General features: G+C 31.8%; 1 protein-coding gene across 2 annotated transcripts in view; it reads left to right on the forward strand.

Annotated features, from left to right (window-relative positions):
* PIBF1 (progesterone immunomodulatory binding factor 1) overlaps positions 1–22890 on the forward strand; it is a 294559-nt gene that overhangs the window by 21260 nt on the left and 250409 nt on the right. For both annotated transcript variants that reach the window (XM_051983913.1, XM_051983912.1), the window contains 4 exons: positions 12192–12325; positions 14750–14858; positions 16055–16236; positions 17195–17320. In XM_051983913.1, the coding sequence (XP_051839873.1) occupies positions 12192–12325; positions 14750–14858; positions 16055–16236; positions 17195–17320 (551 nt within the window). The remainder of the gene's footprint in view (positions 1–12191; positions 12326–14749; positions 14859–16054; positions 16237–17194; positions 17321–22890) is intronic.

A 22890-nucleotide genomic window follows, 5' to 3' on the forward strand; every position in this document is an offset into this window, starting at 1 on the left:
TGTGTTTTTAAAATTGGCAACATATTTTACATGTTATCTCTTTTGATCATCACAACTACCCTGTGAAGTAGGTGCTTAATATTATTATCCCTGTTTTATAGATGAGGAAACTAAGATATAAAGAGGTTTTGTGATTTGCCCAGGGTTGTATAACTAGAAACTTTTCCCCCCCTAAGGCAATTGGGGGGGAAGGGAGATAAGTGACTTGCCCAGGGTCATACATTTAGGAAGAACTAGAAACTCTTGAGTGGCAAAATTTAAACTCAGGTCTTCCTTATCAAGTCTAGAACCAGCTGTTGTGCCACTCAGCAAAGGTGCCTTTATAAGTAAGGGAAATGGAACAAGCATTTGTTAAGTACCTAAGTATCAGGCACTTTGCAAATATCTAGTTTGATCCTCAAGACAACTTTGTGAGGTAGGTGCTAAAATTATCCCCATTTAAGAGTTAAAGAAATTGAAGCAGACAGGTTAAGTTACTTGTTCAGGATTACACCTCTAATAAGTGTCTGAAGCTGGAATTTGAACTCAAATGTTCCTAATTCCAAACCCAGAAATCTATCTGGCCATCTAATGGGTTCCTTTGTTGTCTGCTTTCACTGATATATCCTTTTTCCTCTTCAATGTCTTCCATAAAGCTGCCAAATTGATATTCTTAATCACTGGCCTAACCCAGAAGTGGCTCTTTTATTGCTTCCAGGATAAAATATTAACTCCTTTATTTGGCATTTAAGTTTCTTTGTAATTTGATTTCAACCTATCTTTCCAGGACTATTGCACATTTTCCCGCCTCTATATTTTGTAATACAGCCAAGTTGAGATTCTTGCTCTTTTCTGTGCCATGAATTTCCATCTCTAGTCTTCATGCTTTCTGAACAGGTTTTTCTTTATTCCTAGAAGACTCTTTCTCTTTCCCTCTGCTTATTCTCCCTAGAATATAAGCTTCTTGAGGTCACTACTTTTATATCTGTAGTGCCAGCACAGTGCTTTATACTAACAAATTCTTAATTGTTTAACAGGGTGATCCTAGAATAACTTAACAAATCCATAGAGAAATCAGGTGAAGTTTGGTCTCCTTAATTTACTTAACTATACAATTTTGTCTATTGTGTAGAATATAGATTAGGTACCACAGAGAGAGTATTACACTCTATCTTTGTATTAAAAACACAGTTATGAAGAAGAGATTCAGAAATTAACATATATAAGATATGATGTTTTTTACATTTCCTGCTCATTAATGCAAATAATATTCTTATCAAGGAAACAAATAATATTAGTCTAAGTGTTATAACTATGATGTAGTATATTAAGCAGTAACTTATACAAGAATAATATGTTATATAAATGAAGAATCTGTGGTTAAGATTTAGAGTTGCAGAAATCTAGTTCTTGCCCAGAGCACTAAGCCTTTTTGCTTCATTGTAAGTTTTCTGGATCTTAAACTATGCATTTATTTTACATGTACATATTTTACATATATGTAAGTAGCACATGATAAAAGAATATAGAAAAACTAGCACATATCTTTAAAATATGATATAAATGTTTGAATTGCAGAACATTAAATAAGAAAACACAATATTGAATAATATCACAACTTTTTCTTGTGCCTGCTCAGTTTGGAATCTAAACATTTTTTTCTTCCAACTTTATAATAATCTTTCTGACCTTGAATAAACCTGTATTTTTTATTAATCAACAACTTGATCAAAAATAGTTTTCAGGAACTTGATTACTACTTTTTTACTTCCATAAAATATTTAATTTTAAAAGATTAAAAGATTTATAGCCATTTGGGACTAAATTATTACTAACTGTAATCATCTTTATACATAATATTATAATTTTATTAAATTAAATTTGATAAGTATTGCTAAACTCCAATTTTTTGTCATCCGATTTAGAATTGGAAGATTGAGTTTGAAGCTTTGTTCTGCTCCTTATGAAATGACATTTGGCAACTTATTTAAATTCTCTGATCTTTAGTTTCTTCCTGATGTCATCAAAATATGGTCAGGAATCATAGGGTCATAATTTTAGAACTGGAAAGAGCCCTAGAGATAATTAATCTAACCAAGTAATTTTAAGAGCTAAGATCCAGAGAGTTTAAATGATTGCCCAAGGTCATACAGGTAATAAGTGGCAGACTCATCATAAAATTTGTTTTTTTCTTATCTATGTTGTTATTTTACTCTATACCAAAGAGCATGTTTAATGAAATGAAAGACTGTATCCCATATAAACTGTGAAACTCCCTTAGTGCCTTTCACAATGTTTTACTTACAGTTAATCACTTAATAGGTGCTGCTATTGTGTCTTAACAAGTACTTTTGGAAATGGAGCTCGAGTTCTCTACATGCTTTTTTTTTCTATGTCATTATTCTCATAATTCATTTCTTTGCTCAAAGTATAATTCAATTTTGGATAGATGGATACAGATCATAAATGACCTGTTAGATAGTAGTGTATAGATCATTGTGCCTTGAGTAAGGGAAGACTTGTGTTAAAATCTGGCCTCAAACAGAGGTATTAATAGCACCTTTGACTTTCCAGTGTTATGAAGATCAAATAAGATAATATTTGTAAAATACTTAGCACTTTTTCACACTCAGTAGGCAATATAAATGCCTATTTTTATTATTAATTGACCATACCTTTTCTTCTTATGTGATTCTCATCCATGCTTTTTGGGAGAAAGTTACATCTTTGTTTCTTTTACTATACTTTGGATTTTCTGATCTCATGTTGGATTGTGCTTCATTGGAACCTAGACTAAGATCTTACATTGATATTATAGTGACTTTTTATTTTTTAAAGCCTGTATAGTAAACAAACTTTTGACAAATATTACTAAGCTGTATGCCCATTGTGTGAGGTCCATCTTCACCTAAAGCTAGAAAAGTACATTAGCGGAGTGGCTTTATGATAGGGAATTTTTCAGATGCAGTATGTCTGAAAGACTATCTACTAATAGTCATGGTGTCTAACTTCTAGATTCTGTGTACACGAGTAGAGAGAATACCCACAACCAGTGAAATCACAGATTTCTAAAGCAATCACAGTGAAAATAAAGTGAAAATTTTGAATTCTGTATTATAAAAATGAAATGGCAAAGTGAAAAAACAGAATCAGAATTCAAGATTTGAGTTCTCTTGGGGTTTTTTTAGGCTTTTTAAACTGACGATAATACTATATATAGCAGGGGTCCTCAAACTTTTTAAATGGGGGGGCAGTTCACTGTCCCTCAGACTGTTGGAGGGCTGGACTATAGTAAAAAGAAAAACTTTGTTTTGTGGGCCTTCAAATAAAGAAACTTTATAGCCCTGGGTGAAGGGGATAATCGTCCTCAGCTGCCGCATCTGGCCTGCGGGCCGTAGTTTGAGGACCCCTGCTATATAGGATTCCATGAAGCCTTACATTTCTCCCTTTTGTAGAATTGCAATTTTAAACCTTTGTAGCTTGAAGAAATATAAAATACCAGTGAATGGGGAAAAGATAACAACTGAAAATAGTGAATGTTAGGAAGGTTAAACGGAAAGGTTAGTTTGATAGTAATATTTAAATATCCTCTCTATATAGAACATTATATAAGTGTAATGAGATGCCCAAGGAAAATTAAACACGAGTCTTACCTCAGAAATTATAGTTTAAAGCATTCTAGCTTTTTATTGGAATTTCCAAAAGATGATTTTTTTATTTATACAGAGATAGAACTCTGGTAAAAAGTTATTTATCTTATGAAAAATAACTAAGATAAATAACATTGACTTTTTTATGTTGTTGTTGTTGTTGTTCCTGCTGAGACAATTGGTATTGAGTGACTTGCCCAGAGTCACACAGGTAGAAAGTGTTAAGTGTCTGAGGCCAGATTTGAACTCGGGTCCTCCTGACTTCAGTACTGGTTCTCTGTCCACTACACCACCTAGCTGCCCCTGACATTGACTTTTAAATACTTTGGCAATTATGAAAAATTGATGACAATACTTTTTTTTTATAACCTAACATTAATGTCTTTAAGATATTAAGCCACTTCGAATAGTGAATTGATGGAAGTTGCTTTAATACCTAAAATTATAAATCATATTTTTATTAATGGCTCACATTTATATCATACTTTCCTTTTGTATGGTGCTTATGTACATTATATCATTTGATGCTTAATATGACTCTGTGAGATACATGCTCTTATTAGCATCATTTTGCTGATAAGGAAACTTTGGCTTCAAAAAGTTGTGGTTTTCCCAGGAAAATGTCTAAGACAGGAATCTGAGGTCTTCCTAACTGTGAGGCCAGCATGCATGCTCTTCTCCATAACTCCCTCTATTATTATATGCCTGCACAGAACAGACACCCTAGTAAAGAAAGGTTTCTTGAATTTAAATTCTCTTAAAATAATAATCTGTTTGAAATCTATGATGAAATAAATGAAAAATATGAAGAAAAACTCAACTATAATAAGTAAACTATTAGTTTCTTATGTATTTTAATAGCAATAGCAGACTTTTAAAATACATACATTTATGCATTTCTGCCTGTCTCAGAAAGTTTTTAAATGATTTAAAGACCTGAGAAACATGTGGTACTTTATAGAATGGAAATCTCAAGTCATAATTGGAAATGTATCATTTCTTTAATGTTAATAGCAAAACAGTAGCAGAGATCCCTAATGCTTTTTGTTTGATGGACCCCTCTGGGAGGCTAGTGAAACCTATATCCTGGCCCTTCATTTTTGGAGTTTTGCTCTAGAGAATGAGGTAAATTGTACCATTTGAAATCTTTGATTAATTAGACTGTAGGAGAGAGGATAAGTAATCAAAGAGGTGCTCTTGGATTCACTTTATTTCTTAATTGATGCTGTTTGATTTAATGGCTTCTTTTTTTAATAACTATGACAAAAAATCCTTTGTTTTGCTTCATGTTTTCTGTTATACCTTGTGTACAGTGAAAAAAGAAAAATTCTGTAGATCTCTTCTTAGAATATTCGTTTTTCACCTATATTCTTAATTAAAGGAAATTTCTTTTAGAAGTTAATGAAAATATGTAATTTTGATCTTGATACAATCCTTTTGAAATCTATCTGTGGGCCCCTTGGAGGTCTGAATTCCAAATTAAGAATTTTTGCTCTATATTAATAAAAGAATAATTACATCATTGTTGTTTGGTCACTCAGTTGTCTTTGATTCTTCATGATTCAGTGGACCATAGCACACCAAGCCTTTCTATCTTTTTTACTAAATCCCAAAGTCTGTTTAAATGTGTATTCTTTGCTTCCATGACACTATCCATTTCATCCTCTGCCATCCCCTTTTTCTTTTGCCTTTGGTCTTTCTTAACATCAGGTTGTTTTCCAGTAAATCCTTCTATTTTTATTATATGGAAAAGTATTTAAGATTCAGCTTCAATATTTGATCTTCCAGTGAATAATTTGAATTTCTTTAAGCATTGGCTGATTTATCTTTTGGCTTTCCAAGGGATTCTCAAAAGTCTTCTCAAGTACCACAATTCAAATGCATTGATTCTGCAGCACTCAGCTTTCTTTATACTCCAACTCTCACAGCAGACATTGCTACTAGAAAAACATTAGCTTGACTCCATAGACCTTTGTCAAGATGATGTACAAATTTGCCATAGCTTTCCTTTCAATAAGCAAGAATATTTTAATTTCATGGCAAAATGTGCCAGTTTCAGTGATCATTGAGCCTAAGTATATAAAATCTTGACGTTTCTTTTCCCTCTATTTCCCAGAAAGTGATGGGATCACTGTCATGATCTTAGTTTTTTTGTTTTTGTTTTTTTTTTAGCTTCAAACCAATTTTTATATTACTCTTTCATCCTTATTAAGAGCCTTCTTAAAGTTCTTCACTTTCTGCCATCAGAGTGTTATTGTCTGCACATCTGAGATTGTTAATATTTCTCTCAGAAATATTGATTGCTGCTTTGATTCCTCCAGCCTGGCATTTTACATGATGTACTCTCTGCATATGTTAAATTAATAAGGTGGTGATAAATATCCTTGTTCTTCTTTTCCAATCTTATATCTATCAGTTGTTTCATGTTTCATTCCAACTGTTGCTTCTTGGCCCTCATAAAGATTCCTCAAGAGACAAGTAAGATGATCCAGTATTCTCAATTCTTTGATAACTTGTCACATTTTGTCATGATCCATATAGTCTTTAGTATAGTCTGTGAAGCAGAAGTTGTTGTTTTTCTGAAACTCCCTTGCTTTCTCCATAATCGAGCAAATGTTGGCAATCTGGTTTCCAGTTCCTCTGCTTCTACAAAAACCAGCCTGCTCTTCTGATAATTCTTGGTTCACATGTTGCTGAAGTCTGGATTGTAAAATCTTAATTATAACTTTTGCTGGCATGTAAAATAAACACAATTGTTTGGTAATTTGGACATTTTTTAGATGTCTTCTCTTATATTCGCCATGCAAATGAAATTTGTTAGTAGTGAGCAAGATTTTTTAGAGATTGTGTCTTGTGAATATTTTACATCTAAGAATGTATTTGTCCATTCGGTTCAAAAAAATTAAAGCAACATATTACTTCTGTTTTGATCTATTGATTTTAGAGTGAAAGGCATAATATTCCATTTCCAATCTGATATTTCTCCTGTCTCTACATGAAAGTGATCAGTCTATTAATCAACACGTTGTTTACTAGTATGTTAACATAAAGGTTATAACTAGATCTCATGTTATAAAGTAAAAAAGATGTAAATGAAATTAATTGTACTTAAAGTAATTTAGTTTTGATTTGTATAGCTGTTGATTGCTTAAAAAGCACTAGTCTAAATCTTTTATAGTTATTTTATACTTTAGATAGAAATTTAGTTTTAAAACATTTTATTTTAATCATTGAGTTTTTATTAATTTGTGATCACAATGGTTTTTGATCCCTAGTCAGTTAATAAAATAACTTAAAAGAGTATAATTTTAAAAACAACACAAAATGTGCTAGTTACATTTCTCATTTCAAATAGTCAGCTTTTATAATTAATGTTGCTGCTTCCATTGAGCAGTTTATTTTTCTCATAGAAATATTTGAAATAATATTTGTTTAATTCTATTTAGTTTTTAAATTCAAGTGACCTTTCTAGAAAGTAATCAGCCTAACCATAATTTTAAGAGATTATTTCCGTTTTATCTAAAATGATTGGTAAATTAATCAGTGTAGCATTACATAATTTTCAATACCTATTTTTGACTAATCTATCAAAAGTTTAAATTTTTATGTAAATACTGTGTTATACAATTTTTTTTTAAATCAGGGTAGTGCTAAATTAGAATAATTTGTGTTCTTGAGTATTTTAATAAGATGTTAATAATTTATTATGAAGATTTGTCATTGTAATATATTAAGTAAAGAAAAATTATTTTTCTCATTTCTTGAATTAGCTATTTTAATGCCAATTAAAGTTGTGAAAATTGAACTGATTTCAAGCCTTGAGACCAGAATAGTGTGTAGCAGCCCACTGGTAGCAGGGGGTACAGTGAATAGAATATTTGACTAAGAGACAGAAAGACCTGAGTTTAAAATCTTTCCTTAAACACATACTAGCTCTGTGATCCCGGGCAAATTATTTTAGCATTTGACTGATTGACTTTTCCTAATCTATAAAATGAAGATCACAATAGCACCTACCTCACAGTGTTTGAGAATCCAATATAATTTCAAATGTAAAATACTTTGTACACAAAGTCCTATAAAATGTGGTTATTATTATCAATAATAATAATAATAATTCCTCCTAAGCCATCCAGTTAATAAAAGATAATATGACATCTACGTTTGTGGGAAGGAAAGGGCAGTGGTAAAATTGGAAAATGTTTGAGAGCGCTACATTTAATTTACATTTTCTTTCTTTCCTTATATATTTGTTAAAGGAGAGTAATAATGGATTTTTTTCCCATTTCAATGTCTTTTTTTTTTTTTTTTAATTAAAGCTTTTTATTTTTCAAAACACATGCATGGACAATTCTTTAACATTAGCCCTTGTAAAACCTTGTGTTTCAATTTTCTCCCTCTTCCCCCACACCCTCCCTTAATCCCCTAGTCCAATATATATATTAAACATGGTGAGAATATATGTTAAATCCAACATATGCATAATTTATACAATTATTGTGCCACACGAGAAAAAAAAGAGAAGCAAAATGCAAACAAACAACAATAAAAAGAGTGAAAATGCTATATTGTGAATCACACTCAGTTCCCATAGTAGATGAGTCTCTTCATCACTGAACAATTGGAACTGGTTTGAATCACCTGATTGTTGAAGAGAGCCATGTCCATCAGAATTGATCATCATATAATCTTATTGTTGCCATGTATAATGATCTCTTGGTTCTGCTTATTTCACTTGGCATCAGTTCATGTAAGTCTTCCCAAGCCTCTCTGAAATCATCCTGTTGGTTGTTTCTTATAGAATAGTAATAATCCATTACATTCATATACCATAATTTATTCAGCCATTTTCCAATTGATGGGCATTTATTTCAATTTACAAAAAAGACTGCCAGAAACATTTTTGCACATCCTTTCCCTCCTTTAACATCTCTTTGGGATATAAGCCCAGTAGTAACACTACTGGATCAAAGGGTATGCAGTTTGATAATTTTAGGAGCATAGTTCCAAATTGCTCTCCAGAATGATTAGATCCATTCACAGTTCCACCAACAATGTATTAGTGTCCCATTTTTCCCACATCCCCTCCAACATTCATCATTATCTTTTTTTGTCATCTTATTCAATCTTAGAGGTGTATCATGGTATCTCAGAATTGTCTTAATTTGCATTTTTCTGATCAATAGTAATTTAGAGCACCTTTTCATATGACTAGAAATAATTTCAATTTCTTCATCTGGAAATTGTCTGTTCATACCCTTTGACCATTTGTCATTTGGAAGAATAGCTTGAATTCTCATAAATTTGAGTCAGTTCTCTAAATATTTTAGAAATGAGGCCTTTATCAGAACCTTTAAATGTTTTCCCAATTTATTGCTTCCCTTCTAATCTTGTCTGCATTAGTTTTGTTTGTACAAACTTAATATTTTATTAATTAATATTTAATTTAAATAATTAATAATTAATAACTTAATGTAATCAAAATTATCTGTTTTGTGATCAATAATGATCTCCATTTCTTCTTTGGTCACAAATTCCTTCCACTTTCACAGATCTGAGAAGTAAACTATCCTATGTTCTCCAATTTGTTTATAATATATTTTTTATGACTAAATCATGAATCCATTTAGATCTTATCTTGGTATGTGGTGTTAGGTATGGGTCAAGTCCTAATTTCTTCATACTAGTTTCCAATTTTCCCAGCAGTTTTTGTCGAATAGTGAGTTTTTTATGTTAAAAGCTGGGGGTTTTAGGTTTGTCAAACACTAGATTGCTATTGCAAGTAAGCATCTAGAGATATAAAATTTTCCCTATTTACCACTTTGGCTGCATCCCACAAATTTGTTATTCTGTCTCATTATTGTCATTCTCTTTAATAAAATTATTAATTGTAATTGTGTCTATGATTTGCTGTTTCACCCATTCATTCTTTAGGATGTGATTATTTAGTTTCCAATTACTTTTTGGTCTATTTTCCTCTGGTCTTTTATTGATGATAATTTTTATTGCATCATGAACTGAAAAAAAAATGCATTTACTTTTTCTGCCTTTCTGCATTTGATTTTGAAATCTTTATGTCCTGATATATGGTCAATTTTTGTATAGGTTCCATGAACTGCCGAGAATAAAGTGTTCTCCTTTCTATCTCCATTTAGTTTTCTCCAAAGATCTATCATACCAAACCTAGTATTCTATTTACCTCTTTAATAGAATACTAATCTAGCATTCTATTTATTTACCTCTTTAACTTCTTTCTTATTTATTTTGCAGTTTGATTTATCTAGTTCTGAGAGTGCAAGTTTGAGATCTCCCACTATTACAGTTTTGTTGTCTATTTCTTCTTGCAACTCACTTAACTTCTCCTTTAGGAATTTCCATGCACTTGGTGCATATATATTTAGTATTGCTATCTATGGTACCTTAAGCAAGATATAGTTTACTTCCTTATCTCTTTTAATTAGATCAATTTTTGCTTTTGCTTGATCTGAGATCAGAATTGGCTATCCCTGCTTTTTTTTTATACTTCACCTGAAGCATAATAGATTCTTTACTCTGTATGTATCACTCTGCTTTAAATGTGTTTCTTGTAAACTACAGAGTAGTTCTCTGTTGAGAATTTTTCTTTCTCTAAGAAGGTTAAGGAACTATTTTTTATCTCTGGGAGAGTAATTCCCGACTCAGGAATTCTGATTATTTTAGAAACTTTTAATCTTGAATAAAAAGGCCACTCAAAAATTTTAGTCTGATCATTGCTCATTAGGAAAAGCAGTTTGAATAAAGTATTAAGAACTAGAACCTCAGCTATTCTTTTTTTAGGGTTCTCCTAGACATGCACAGGTCACTTAGCACAGGCATCTCTTGCAAATCACTATGATCTGTTCTTGGAATGGGAAAGATAGAGTAAGAAATCCTTACATATAGAAAATTCCTTATAATACTCCAATTTGGAAATATAAGGGAGAAAAAGTTTGAAAAAAAGAAAAAATAAGCCATTTCATAACTCATTTTTCTAGACTTTCAGTTACTCTCTGGTCTTCTTTTTCTGTATCGGTAGAATGATAGATCAAAGTCTAATCCAAACCTGTATGTTAACCTTTGGATGTCTGATAAAATCCTAATGAACCTCTTTTCAGATTGTTTCTTATGTATTATATATTAAAATGCAATTACCAAAAAAACATTTTTTAAAGTTCATGGATCCTAGATTAAGAATCCCCAAACTAGGTGATAATCTGATTCTGTAATCTGTGCATATCTCTGATAGGAAACTAATATTGAAGATATATATAGGCAACAGATAAACAGGAAACAAGGTAGATAGCCAACAGATATACAGTTTAATACTTCACTAAGACTTTGGGACACTGTACAAAAGGAAATACTATTGTCTAATAGATAATTGATCAAAGGATATAAGTGAATAGTGGTGTTTTTAGTTAAAGGAAGAGTTTTCCAAAATCCAGTATAATTCAAATTAATCTAATTCTGAAATTTTGCCTTGTACTACCCCTCAAATTTCTAAAAATGTTCAAAGGTGGAAATTGTTTATGTTGGAGGAGTCACAGAAAGACAGGTGCACTGTTAACACTGAATTAGATAAGCCTTGTAGAAGATCATTTGTGCTTATATGAAAACAATTACTGAATTCATATTGTTTGACTCAGCCATCCCATTATGGACCGAGCATATGCCCCAAGACTGTCTAAAAATCCCTATACACAGAACTGTTCTTTTTTGATAGTACAAAAGTGGGTAATCCAAAGTGGGTTGTCAGCTAGGAAGTGACTGAACAAATAGTGCTCACTTAACAGTTCCCTGATGGAAGGTGAGATCTCCTTCACAAAAAGACTTTTAAGTCTTTAAGACTTAAAGACTCTTTAAGACAGAAGTAGAGTAATATTTTTGTTAACTATAATAGAAATTCCTTTTGGGTAAGGCTGAAATAGATGTGCTTCAAGATCCCTTTCAATTCCAAATTCTAGGATTCTGTGATCTTGTATCAGAATCTTACTGAACTGTAAGAAATGAACAGATTAGAAAAACAGGAAAGCTTGTATAAATTCATGCAGGGGGGAAAAAAGAACAGAATCAAAAAAAATTATATACATAACTAAGACAATGTTAAAAGGGATTCAGAGTCCAATTAATTCTAATGGCCAGTCTTGTTCCCAGACTCTAATTATGAAAGACATCTTCCATTTCTTGATAAAGAGATGTGATATAAGATAATTAGATGTAGCTATGTCTGTTCTTTTTGTTTGTGTTTTTCCTTTCTGACAAAAGTAGATTCAATCAGTTAATGCTTGGGGGCATGGATTAAAAGGAAATTGTTTTGGTATAAAAACTGAAAATGGTTTATTAAAAAAAACCTAATTAGACTGTATATATTGTAGTTTGTTATATATCTATATATAATGTATATAAAGACCTTAAGCTTCAAAAGAGAAAACTTAGAGTTGTGTATTTTAATTGCAAAAGCGTACTTTACTTTTAAAATGGCTTACTATGGAATCTGATTTTCATTCTGTTTAAAATGTTTCACTTTAATTTTTATTTATATAGACCTATGAGGATGAGCGAAGAAATCATTCTGAACTTCAAGTTAGATGTCAGCGTTTGGCATTGGAATTAGCAGATACAAAACAGTTAATTCAGCAAGGTGATTACAGGCAAGAGAACTATGATAAGGTAAAAAGGTAAGACTAAAGTTTGAACTTGTTTGAAGTTGAGGAGCAGGATATGACAGTGAATAGAGTGCCAAGCCTAGAGTCATAAAGACTCATCTTCTTGAGTTCAAACTCTCCCACATCTCTCTGCTACTCCAATTAGAAGAGCAAATAAATTGGATTAATTAATGGTTTATGTTAATCTTTTTATTTCCTTGTTTATTGTCCCTTTCATCTAGTTTTTCTATAACTTTCTAACTCCTCACTATAATTTATCATCTCCCATTGTATCACTCTCAGTTGTTTGGAAAAAACATATATTAAATATTTACTGTGTGCTAGAAACTACTAAGAGCTGGAGATTTAAATATAAGGAAGTAAGACATCACCTTCCCTCAAGGAGTTTACGTTCTAATTGGAGATAGAAAGGGTATTTAGGGGCCTGGGAGAAGTATGTGCCTAAGTAAAATCTAAGTGATTCTTGAAGTTATTTCCTATACAAAATGGTTACCCTCAAGTCTTCATATAACTTTTTGAAATTTCATTGCCAGGGAATATTTATTTTAATTGGGCTAACAATTTTGCCACCATCCACTCTTTAATTTTGTTATGCAACTCTCTTCTTAATAACCCCTCCAACTCAAAAAGTTACTAACTAATGTAATTGGTACTTTCTTTTTTTGTTATGATTTTGCTATTGTGTATTTTCTCAGTAATTTTAGATGTCTGTTGCCTTTGGAATTTTAATTTATTTGACTTTCTTGCTACCTTATGTTTTAAAATATTGTGTGGTTTTAGAAGGAAAAAATATAAATGGTATGGCATGTATTGACAATTGAAAATATTATTTCATGGTATCTCAAACTGTAACAAAGCATTTTAAATATGTCTTGAAAAAGTATGTGATTTTGATTTAAAATATTCATTTCTGATAAAAGAATAGAGTTTTTAAAAGATAATTCTGAAGACTGTTAATATGAGGTTGTATTCTTGATATTAAGGAATTGCCAAGTGGTTGCTTTATTATTATTCACAAATTAGAGCCATTTCCTTCTAGAAATATCTGATAAGAAGTAGGTATAAAATAAAATTTAGAATCAAGAAACCTGAGTGAAGTCCAATTGTTATGTATATATTACTAAATCATTTCATTTCTCTGAATTTTACTTTTCTCTTTTCTAAAATGGAATTATCTCTTCACAAGTTTGTACAGCTTACAGCATTTATACTTATATAGATAGATATTAAATATTATAATGGAAAATTCCACCATTCTAATTGGGAAAAAGTAATTTGAAGAATAAAAGGAAAGTATCTCCAGCCACAAAGATGAATCTGCATAGGGTTTTTTGTTTTCCCATCTGGCTTTTCTGTAGAGCAAAAAAAAGAAGGAACTCTCCATATTCAGAAACTAAAAATGTATAAGCTGTGACTTCAAAAATTATTATGAATAGAACAATCATGGAAATAATTTCTGAAACTCTTTTCCTTATAGTAGCACCTATGCTACTGTGTAAGAACTTTTGATGTCAAACCATTCTAAAACCTAAAAATAAAGTACTAGTCCTGAAGATGGTTTTGACTCTTGAGTTAAGATTTAGGATTAGTAGAAAAAGAGAAAAATTTTAAAGTTAATTGAAAAAGATAACTGAACTATCATAGGCATTCATCTCTAAAAAGCTTACTTTTTGAGAATACTTTATTAAGTTAAGGTTATTTAAGGTTTTCTGTTTTAGGAAAATAACACATTTTTAATTATAAAAATATTGATAATGTTTGTCGTAAGAAAATTTGAAAGTACATGATAATAGATTTGTTTTATAAGCTTATACAAAAAGCCCCATCTGAATTGGATTTCTGTTCCAGTTTTTCCATTGTGTTCAGTCTTTTTTCAGAAGTGTGTAACTCTTGATGAGTCATTTGGTGTTTTCTTGGCAAAGATACTAAAGTGGTTTGCCATTTCCTTCTCTGGCTCTTTCACAGATGAGGAAACTGAGGCAAACAGTGTTAAGTGAGTTGCTCTGGTCACAGCTACTAAGTGTCTGAGGCTGGATTTGAACTCATGAAGCACTCTACCCACTGTGTCACTTAGCTGCTCCTATTTTTTTTTTTTTTCATTTACTTTAGGTAAACTGCCTGCCCCTTGTGTACCCACTTTCCTCATTTAAAAATAAGAGGTTTGTTCTGTACCCCAGAGTGCTTGTGTTCGCTTCGGTTGCTAAAGTCTTATTATTCTATCTTTTTAGTTTGGACCTTAACACACTAAGGCACAATATCACTTAATATCCACATAACTAAATTTTAAGTTTAACAGCTTCCCTTCAGATTATATGACCAAATCTTTAAAAAAGCAAACTTATATAACCTACTTTCAAGAAAGAATCCAAACATTAAAATTTAAGCGGTGACAGCAAGAGTCACAAATATATCCCAATTCACTTTTTTTTCCCCTAGTGATCGGGATGCATTTGAACAAGAATTATCTGATTTTAGACGGAAACATGAAATCTTAGAAGCATCTTATAAAGCACAAACTAAAGAAAGAAATGACTTATCAAAAGAGGTAAGCTTTCAGATTCACTTACTTGTACATTTTAGAATAGCTTTACCCAATTAATAAAGTTTTCTGGAAAGAGTTTATAGAAGAGAATTTTTTTTTGATGTAGTTTCCTTAAGAAAATTATTTCTGATATATTTAGAAGAATTGCCCATTTTTAACCTATATTGGATTACTTGTTAGGGGAGATGGGAGAAAAATTTGAAACACAAGGTTTTGCAAGGGTGAATGTTGAAAACTATCTTTGCATGTATTTTGAAAATAAAAAGCTATTACATTTCTTTTGAACAGTTTTCCAGTGAAAATTGAAATATAGGCTTTTTTAAGTTGTTTTCTTCTTAACTGAATAAGTGTTTTAATGGTAAATTAAAGTATAAAAGATAAAAAGAAAATAATCCCATCAGATGTTTAAAAATTAAGCCAAAATCTAAAATGGTAGAAGGTAGAAATGACAAATTTTGGAGAGGTTATGAAAAAATTGGAACATTAATATGCTATTTGTGGAATTATGAACTGTTCCAACTATTTTGGAAATCTGGAATTGTACCCAAAGAGTTATAAAACTATATATCCTTTGACTCAATAAGGTGATCAGGGGAAAGAGAAAGGAATTGAGGGGATTGGCTCAATTGGGGCATGGCTAAAAAATTTGTGTGGTATATAATTAAAATGAAATACTACTGCCATAAGAAATGATGAGCAGGCCAGTTTTAGAAAACCGTGGAAAGACTTGCATGAAATAATGAAGAGTGAAATGAGCAGATCCAAGAAGATGTTGTATATAGTAACATCAGTATTGTTCAAAGATAACTGAATGACTAAGTTATGCTGAGTTTTATAAATAATAAAATAAAATATAAAGAATCTGTGAAGTCAGATGATGTCCATTTCCAGAAAAAACTGATAAATATTAGTATGCATAGTACAGTTTATATACATATATACATATATGTTTACATAGCATGTATATCTGTATCAAATGGTGGTCTTCTCTAGCATGGAATGGAGGAAAAAAGAGGAGAATGGAACAGTGTAGTACTCAAAATGTAACTGCCCAAAATTACATTTTTTTAAAAAAAGAGTTAAAAATTGAATAACTGAAGTGAATTCTCTCCTGACTAAAACTGTAAGTATATAAAGTATCTTAGATCTGCCAGGTCTATAAACAATAAAAGCCTGTTGAACACTTTCTTTGTCCATAGGTTGCAACCTTACAGCAGTCTCTAACTTTGCTACAAAAGGATAAAGACTATCTTAATCGCCAAAACATGGAACTTAATATACGTTGTGCTCATGAGGAAGATCGCCTTGAAAGACTTCAAGTTCAACTTGAGGAAGCCAAAAAGGCTAGAGAGGAAATGTATGAAAAATATGTGACCTCCAGGCAAGTTTTACTTTTATATACATGGACTATATACTTAAATTACCATCAAGTTAGTCCTTTGCTTCTTAAGAGAAATTGTTCTTTAGGGAAAAGATAGTGATTTTATTTTCCTATTCTGGACTTAATCTTGTACTGACACTTTTTTGTATTTATATTAATTGCTCTTTCTGAAAACTGTTTTCTTTTTTTCCCCAATATGAAAATTCTATCTTTTCCAAAGACAAGAGGAGCAAACTGGCAGCCATTTCATTTTATGATACAAGATTTTAAAATCTCCTGCTCATAAGATTGTGATTTAAGAAGAATTTGATTTTAAAGAGCATTTTTTGTTGCTTTTTATGGAAAATAGAATGCACACCATAAGTATCCTGTCTTTTAATACTCATTTTGTCAAAGAAATGGACAAGGAACTATTGCTAGTACATTGCTGTACATAAAATTAGATTATCCTTATTATGAAATAGCACCTATAATCTTTGTGTTTAAAAAAAGGAATAGGGTACTAGTACTTGGAAAAGTGATGTCTTAATTATATTCTTCATTATCCATCAACTTTCCCCCCCTTTTCCTATCCTTCAGAATTCTTTTTATCCACTTTTATTTGTAGGGAAAAAAGACCATTTAATTTTTTAAAAAAAGATTTAGACATATCATATGCAGGAATATCTAGGCCTGTAGGAATAGATACAAAGCATTAGTAAAATATTAGAAGATTAAAAAAACAGAAATTATTGATATTTTATATTGGCATTAAGAATAAAAGGCAAATGTATCTAACAAGTTAAGATCTTAGGAAAATGTCACAAAATTTTCTAAATTATAGAGTCATGGTACTTAATCAACTTTTGCAGAAAGTATAATATAAAAATATATATAACATAATAGTTTAGAATCTTTCAGAGAGGTACAGCTATCTTAAATCAATAAAATTTCTCTCTTCCTTTTTAAATACTTATAGAGACCTTTATAAAACAGAATATGAAAATAAATTACGGGATGAACTTGAACAAATCAAATTGAAAACAAATCAAGAAATTGAACATCTTAGAAGCACCTCAAAGGAGATGTATGAACGTGAGAATAGGTAAGAACAAAAATCTCAGTTAAATCACATTTTGTTTCTCCATTTTCAAGGATAGAGTAAGTTTTGTAGGAATTAAGTTATATTTCTTTGGGGCTTCAGTGAATAAAATGTCTTAAGCATACTTATTCTCAAGTATAAAATGATGATAATATGTAGTTAATTGAAATATCTTTGTGGCAACAATGCCTGATAACTTAAAATAAAATTTGGCAAACTGCAATCATATGGAAATAGATTTATAAGATTTATATCATCTTACATGACAGACTAGCCTTCGTGTGTGTGGCTTAAATATCTCTTTCCCACATATGAGACCCAAAATTTTGTTTACTACTTTACTTTCCCAAACTCCTGCATGATTCACTTATATTCAGGTAGTTGTGAATTTAGCAATTATTAATAGTACCAATGGCATTCTAACTTATTACCTTGTCAACTCTTGTATCCTGAAATGATATGAAAATATTGCCAATGTCTACCTAACAGGTAAGTTAAAAAGGCATCACATCAAGATTTAGCACTGAGAATTGATCATTGTATAGGCATGTTACTTTTTATCAATAACTTAATCATTATATATTTATTAAATGTCTAATATGTACTGGGCCTTAGAGACACAAATGCAGATGAAAGAGGCTATCGTATATCTCCCTGGGTTACTGATAATTTGATCAATTTATTTCAACAAACATTCACTAATATCTAATAAATGAAGAGCATGGATCGAATAGTCTCTACATTGGGTCTGAGAGTTCCTTCCAGCAATGAAGATCAAAACCTACCCATGCTTGCATACCCTTTGTGACTTTTATCAACTTCTTCCCAAAAGATCACCATAGAACACCCTTCCACCATCTGGAAACTTAGTTTCTCCCAACTTTCACAGCAACCAGTAGTATACTCTGATTATCCATCTGTCATCCCTCTGTCCATATGGCCCATCTTTTCTTCTTATATATTTATTTCATGGCATTATTTACTTTTCTTCTTTGTAACTCCCTATCTATTGCATGTTATATCTGGCTCATGCCTACTAAACAACTTTTCATTGCTCTCTTTCTATGTGGCAATTATTTTTGTTCTTCAAAGGTAGTGATATGCCAAGTTTCCATGTGGTATAACAATAGTATCAGTAAATTGTTTATATAGGAAAGATAGGCCTTCTCTGTTATAGGAAACTGAGGGTAAGTGAAAGTGTTTTCCAATTTCCAAAAGATAATCAATTATGATTGCCCTTTTCCCTCCTCATTTTCAATTCTAGGCTCAGCTTTCTTATCCATCTTTATTGTCTCTCCCAGATATAAATACTGTTGGACATGCTCTATAGGGTGTTGATGTCAAGTATATGTTAAGATTTGGAATTATACACATTCTTGATCCATTCAGTCATTCTATGACAGACCAAACTCCTTTGAGTCATTTCTTCTAGAAGTCTTTATAGTGTACTACAGCTTGATACAATCAACACAATGTTATCTGCAAACAAGAACATCTGGAGAAACTCACCATTCACATGGAATGATTCCTCAGCTTGGATCTCATTAACTTCTATGGGTTCAACTATCATCTCTATGCAGATGATTCCCATATGTGTGGGGGCATATATACATATGCACATGCATGCATACATAGACACATACATGTATGCACACATGTGCGCGCGCGCACACACACACAAAGTTATACTCATATATCCAGCCCTGTTCTATTAAACTCCAGTTTTCAACACCAAATGCCTCTTGAATTGAATGGCATGTAGGCACCTCAAACTCAACACATCCAAAACAAAACTCATTATCCTTTCTCCAAAACTCTACATTCTTCCCAGTTTCTCTATTATAATCACTATCCTCCCATTTTCCCCAAGCTTGTTCTTAGTGTCATATTCATTTTCTTACTCATCCCTTAAATCCAGTCTATTGTCATATCTTGTTATATCTTTCTTATACATCCTCAACTCTGCATTCACTCAAAAATACTACCCCTGTATAGACTCTCATTACCTCCTACCTGGATTATTTCAAAAATCTTTTGGTCAGTCTCTCACAGCCCTAAATCTTTTATTCACTCAAATCCATGCCTAAAATTTCAATTTTCTATTACTACTAAGATCAAATATGTTTTTAGCATTTAAAGACCTTTACAACCTGACCCCTTCCTACTTTCCCAGTCTTTTTAGACTTCACTCCTTTCCACGCATTTTGCAATCTAGCTACATTGGCATTCTTACTTTTCTTCACAAAGGATACCCCATCGCTCAACTCGCCATTTATACTGTATTGTTCCCCACACTTAGAATGCCCTCATTCCTTGTCTCCAATTCTTGTCGTCTTTGGCTTTCTTCAAGACCCTTCTCAAGTACTTGCTTCTAGAAGCCTTTCCTATTTCCTTATTCTTGTACCTAGTTCCTTCCCCTAAGATTTTTTCATTTATGTATATATATGTGTGTGTGTATGTATATATATGTACATAAATAATTTTTTAATACTCTTTCCCATTAGAAGATGATGAGCTCCTTGAAAAAAAACTATCTTTGCCAGCCCCAATGTTTAGCATTGTACCTGACATTTAGTAAATACTAAATATGTGCTTGTTTGACTGAATATGCTATATCTCCATTTTAGTGACAGGTACTTTTGGTACTCATACGTTTTTCTGTTTTATGTCTCATTTGATATTACCAGATGATTATTGAAAAGTTATTTCTGTTATTACAATCTTCGAGGGAATATTGATTGATCTTGATCATAAGTAGGGAGCATTTTGTTACAGTCGAAGACATAAGAAATCATTTTGTGGTAGTGAATCAAAAGTTGTTTTTTTTTTTTTTAAATCAGCAAAATTAGCATAATGGGATCCTATATATCTGCATCTTTCATTCACTTGTGAAATGACAAAAATGTGGTTCATTGTTGACTATAGTTGTTATAATACCTTCATAAGGGAATTCTCTGTGTGTCCATCAGAAAAATTTTGTGTGGATGAGTAAACAGGTTGGTAGTTATTTGGTGTTTATGTTCATGTTGATGTTTTCTCAATCACTTTTTAAAATAAGTTCCAAGATGGGTTCCACATTTTTGATCTCTGCCCCTCCTTTAGATACCTTACATATTAGTCTTCATTGCCTTTCCCAGTTATATCACCTCCTCTATGTATTGCATACTTGAACCTTGAAAATATGTTTCATAATCATATTTAATAAATTTTTACAAATGATTTTATATTCCAACTATTGTTGACATTGGTAGTAATCTCTTTCCATATGGCATTTAAGTCACATGTTTGCTAAGCCATTTCTGGACTCTTTTCATCGCCTTTTTGGAACAATCAATCTACATTTGTTTAACTTTTGAATAAAATTATTGTAGTAGGTTTGTCACTGTTCTGTTGTCCAGAACAATCTTCATATCCAAAGGCACCAGTTAAAAAGCAGTCTCTCAGTATGTTCTCCATGAGCTATCTGACATGTACATGGATAATTTTTTTTTAAAAAATGACATATACACAGATTATTCAAAGGTAGGGGATGAAGAGGAGTGAGTTAAGGAAGAGATCAGATAGTGCTCTGGGTGTGTTTGAAGAATGTCCAGTAGCAAGGAACATAAGGAAAGGCTATACAGGGTAGGCTAAGGGTTGAATGACGATAAGGAATTTGAAAGACAGAGATGAGAAAATGATTGCCTATATATATACATGAAAGCAGATAAAATGCATTCACTTCTTATACCACAGTTTAAGAAGAACTTGGATAAGTTGGAAAGGGTCCAGAAGAGAGTAGCCAGGATAATAAAGGACTTTGAAAATCAGCTAAAGAAACTAAGAGGAGAAAAGACTCAATAAGGGACATTATAGCTATCTTTTTTTGTTTGTTTGTTTAAAGATCTGTTGTTATGTAAAGAAAGAAACTAATTTTGTTTAGCCCCAAAGGACAGAACCAAGAGAAATAGGTGTAAGTTTACCGAGGCAATTTAAGATTTTATATTAGGAACATCTTCCTAACTTAGAATTATGCCAGAAAAAAATGGAATAATTGCCTTGAGAAGTGTTACACTCTCCTTAGAAGTCTTCATGCACCTACTGGATGGCCAGTTGTGTATGTGTAATATGGATTCTTTTCTAATGTGAGTCAGATTAGATGACTGCTGAGCTTCTTTCTAACTCTTTGTTTCTGTAATTCTATGGAATTCATGTTCAAGAATCAATTAATAGCCTTGTCTGACTGAAACAGAGAGCATAAAGAAGTGTAAAAAGTGAAATGAGATTATAAAGGTAATTTGAACACAGATAGTATAGAGCCTTAAATGCCACACCTAAGGAATTTTTATTGAACCCGAGAAACAATAGGGAGTTACTAAAACTCCTTGAGCAGAGGAGTAACATCATATCTGTGCCTTAATAAAATTATTTTGGAAAGTAGATGAAAGAGACGTTGCAGAAAGTAGACTAGAGACAAGGATAACACTTAAGAGGCTGTAATTATAGTCCATATGAGAATGATGAAGGCCTAAATTAGTGTGGTAGCAATATGAATTGTAGAAAACAACAGTTGTAAGAGATGTAGAAATAGAATTGACAAAGCTTTGCAACTGATTGGATAAGGGACATAGTCGAGAATAATTAATTTTAAACTGTAATTCTGGGAAGAATCTGGATAAGACCGTTTGTGATTTGTTATCATTTAAACCCATTTAAAGGTCCTTTGATCCCTATAATTGTAAAGTAATAACTATTCCTACTTTTTTTTTTCCTATTCCTACTTTAATCAGCTAGTGGAATTCTAAATTAACTTAAGAACTGATTTATTTTTAACGCTATCTTATGCCTCTACAGTGTCCTATCAAATGTTTAAAAGAGATAATCCCATGCTAGGGGTGATACAGTAGTGAGGCTATTTGAAGATTGATACAAATAACCTAAATGGGGGCAGCCCATTGACTGAAAGAATGCCAGACCTGAAGTCACAGTGCATCTTCCTGAGTTCAAATCTGACCTCAGACACTTACCAATTAAGTGACCCTGGGCAAGTCACTAAACAGTGTTTGCCTCAAGTCCTCATCTATAAAATGGCCTGGAGAAAGAAATGTTAAGCCACTCTAGTACCCTTGCTAAGAACACCCTAAAGGGGATCTTGAAGAGTCAGACACAACTAAACAACATCGTTAATACCTAAAAAGAATGACTGAGAGATCATTACTACTGGCTATTCTTACTCTTAGGCTTACTCTTTTATCTCTGCAAAATCTTTATAAGAGCCATCAATTTATGAATTGATGACATCGTTAGTGAGGGTGCTACTAGGGAAACAATAGAGTCCGATCAGGATCAGTCAGATATTCCTTGAATGATATAACACAGAAATAACTGTTAAATGACCCTTGGATAATAAATATAAGACTGTATATAAAACAAGATTATTATACCAGAATCCAAAGGTATTTGGGAAAATACCAGAGTTACTTACCACTATATGAGAGATCCAGCACAAAACTCTTTAAGTTGAAGAGGAATTCCTTGTGAATGTTAAGGTCCTCTGATTACTTTTGTTTGCAAATGATATTTGTGCCTATTTC

This window comes from Antechinus flavipes, chromosome 3 (assembly GCF_016432865.1).
Source record: "Antechinus flavipes isolate AdamAnt ecotype Samford, QLD, Australia chromosome 3, AdamAnt_v2, whole genome shotgun sequence".
Taxonomy (NCBI): Eukaryota; Metazoa; Chordata; class Mammalia; order Dasyuromorphia; family Dasyuridae; genus Antechinus; species Antechinus flavipes.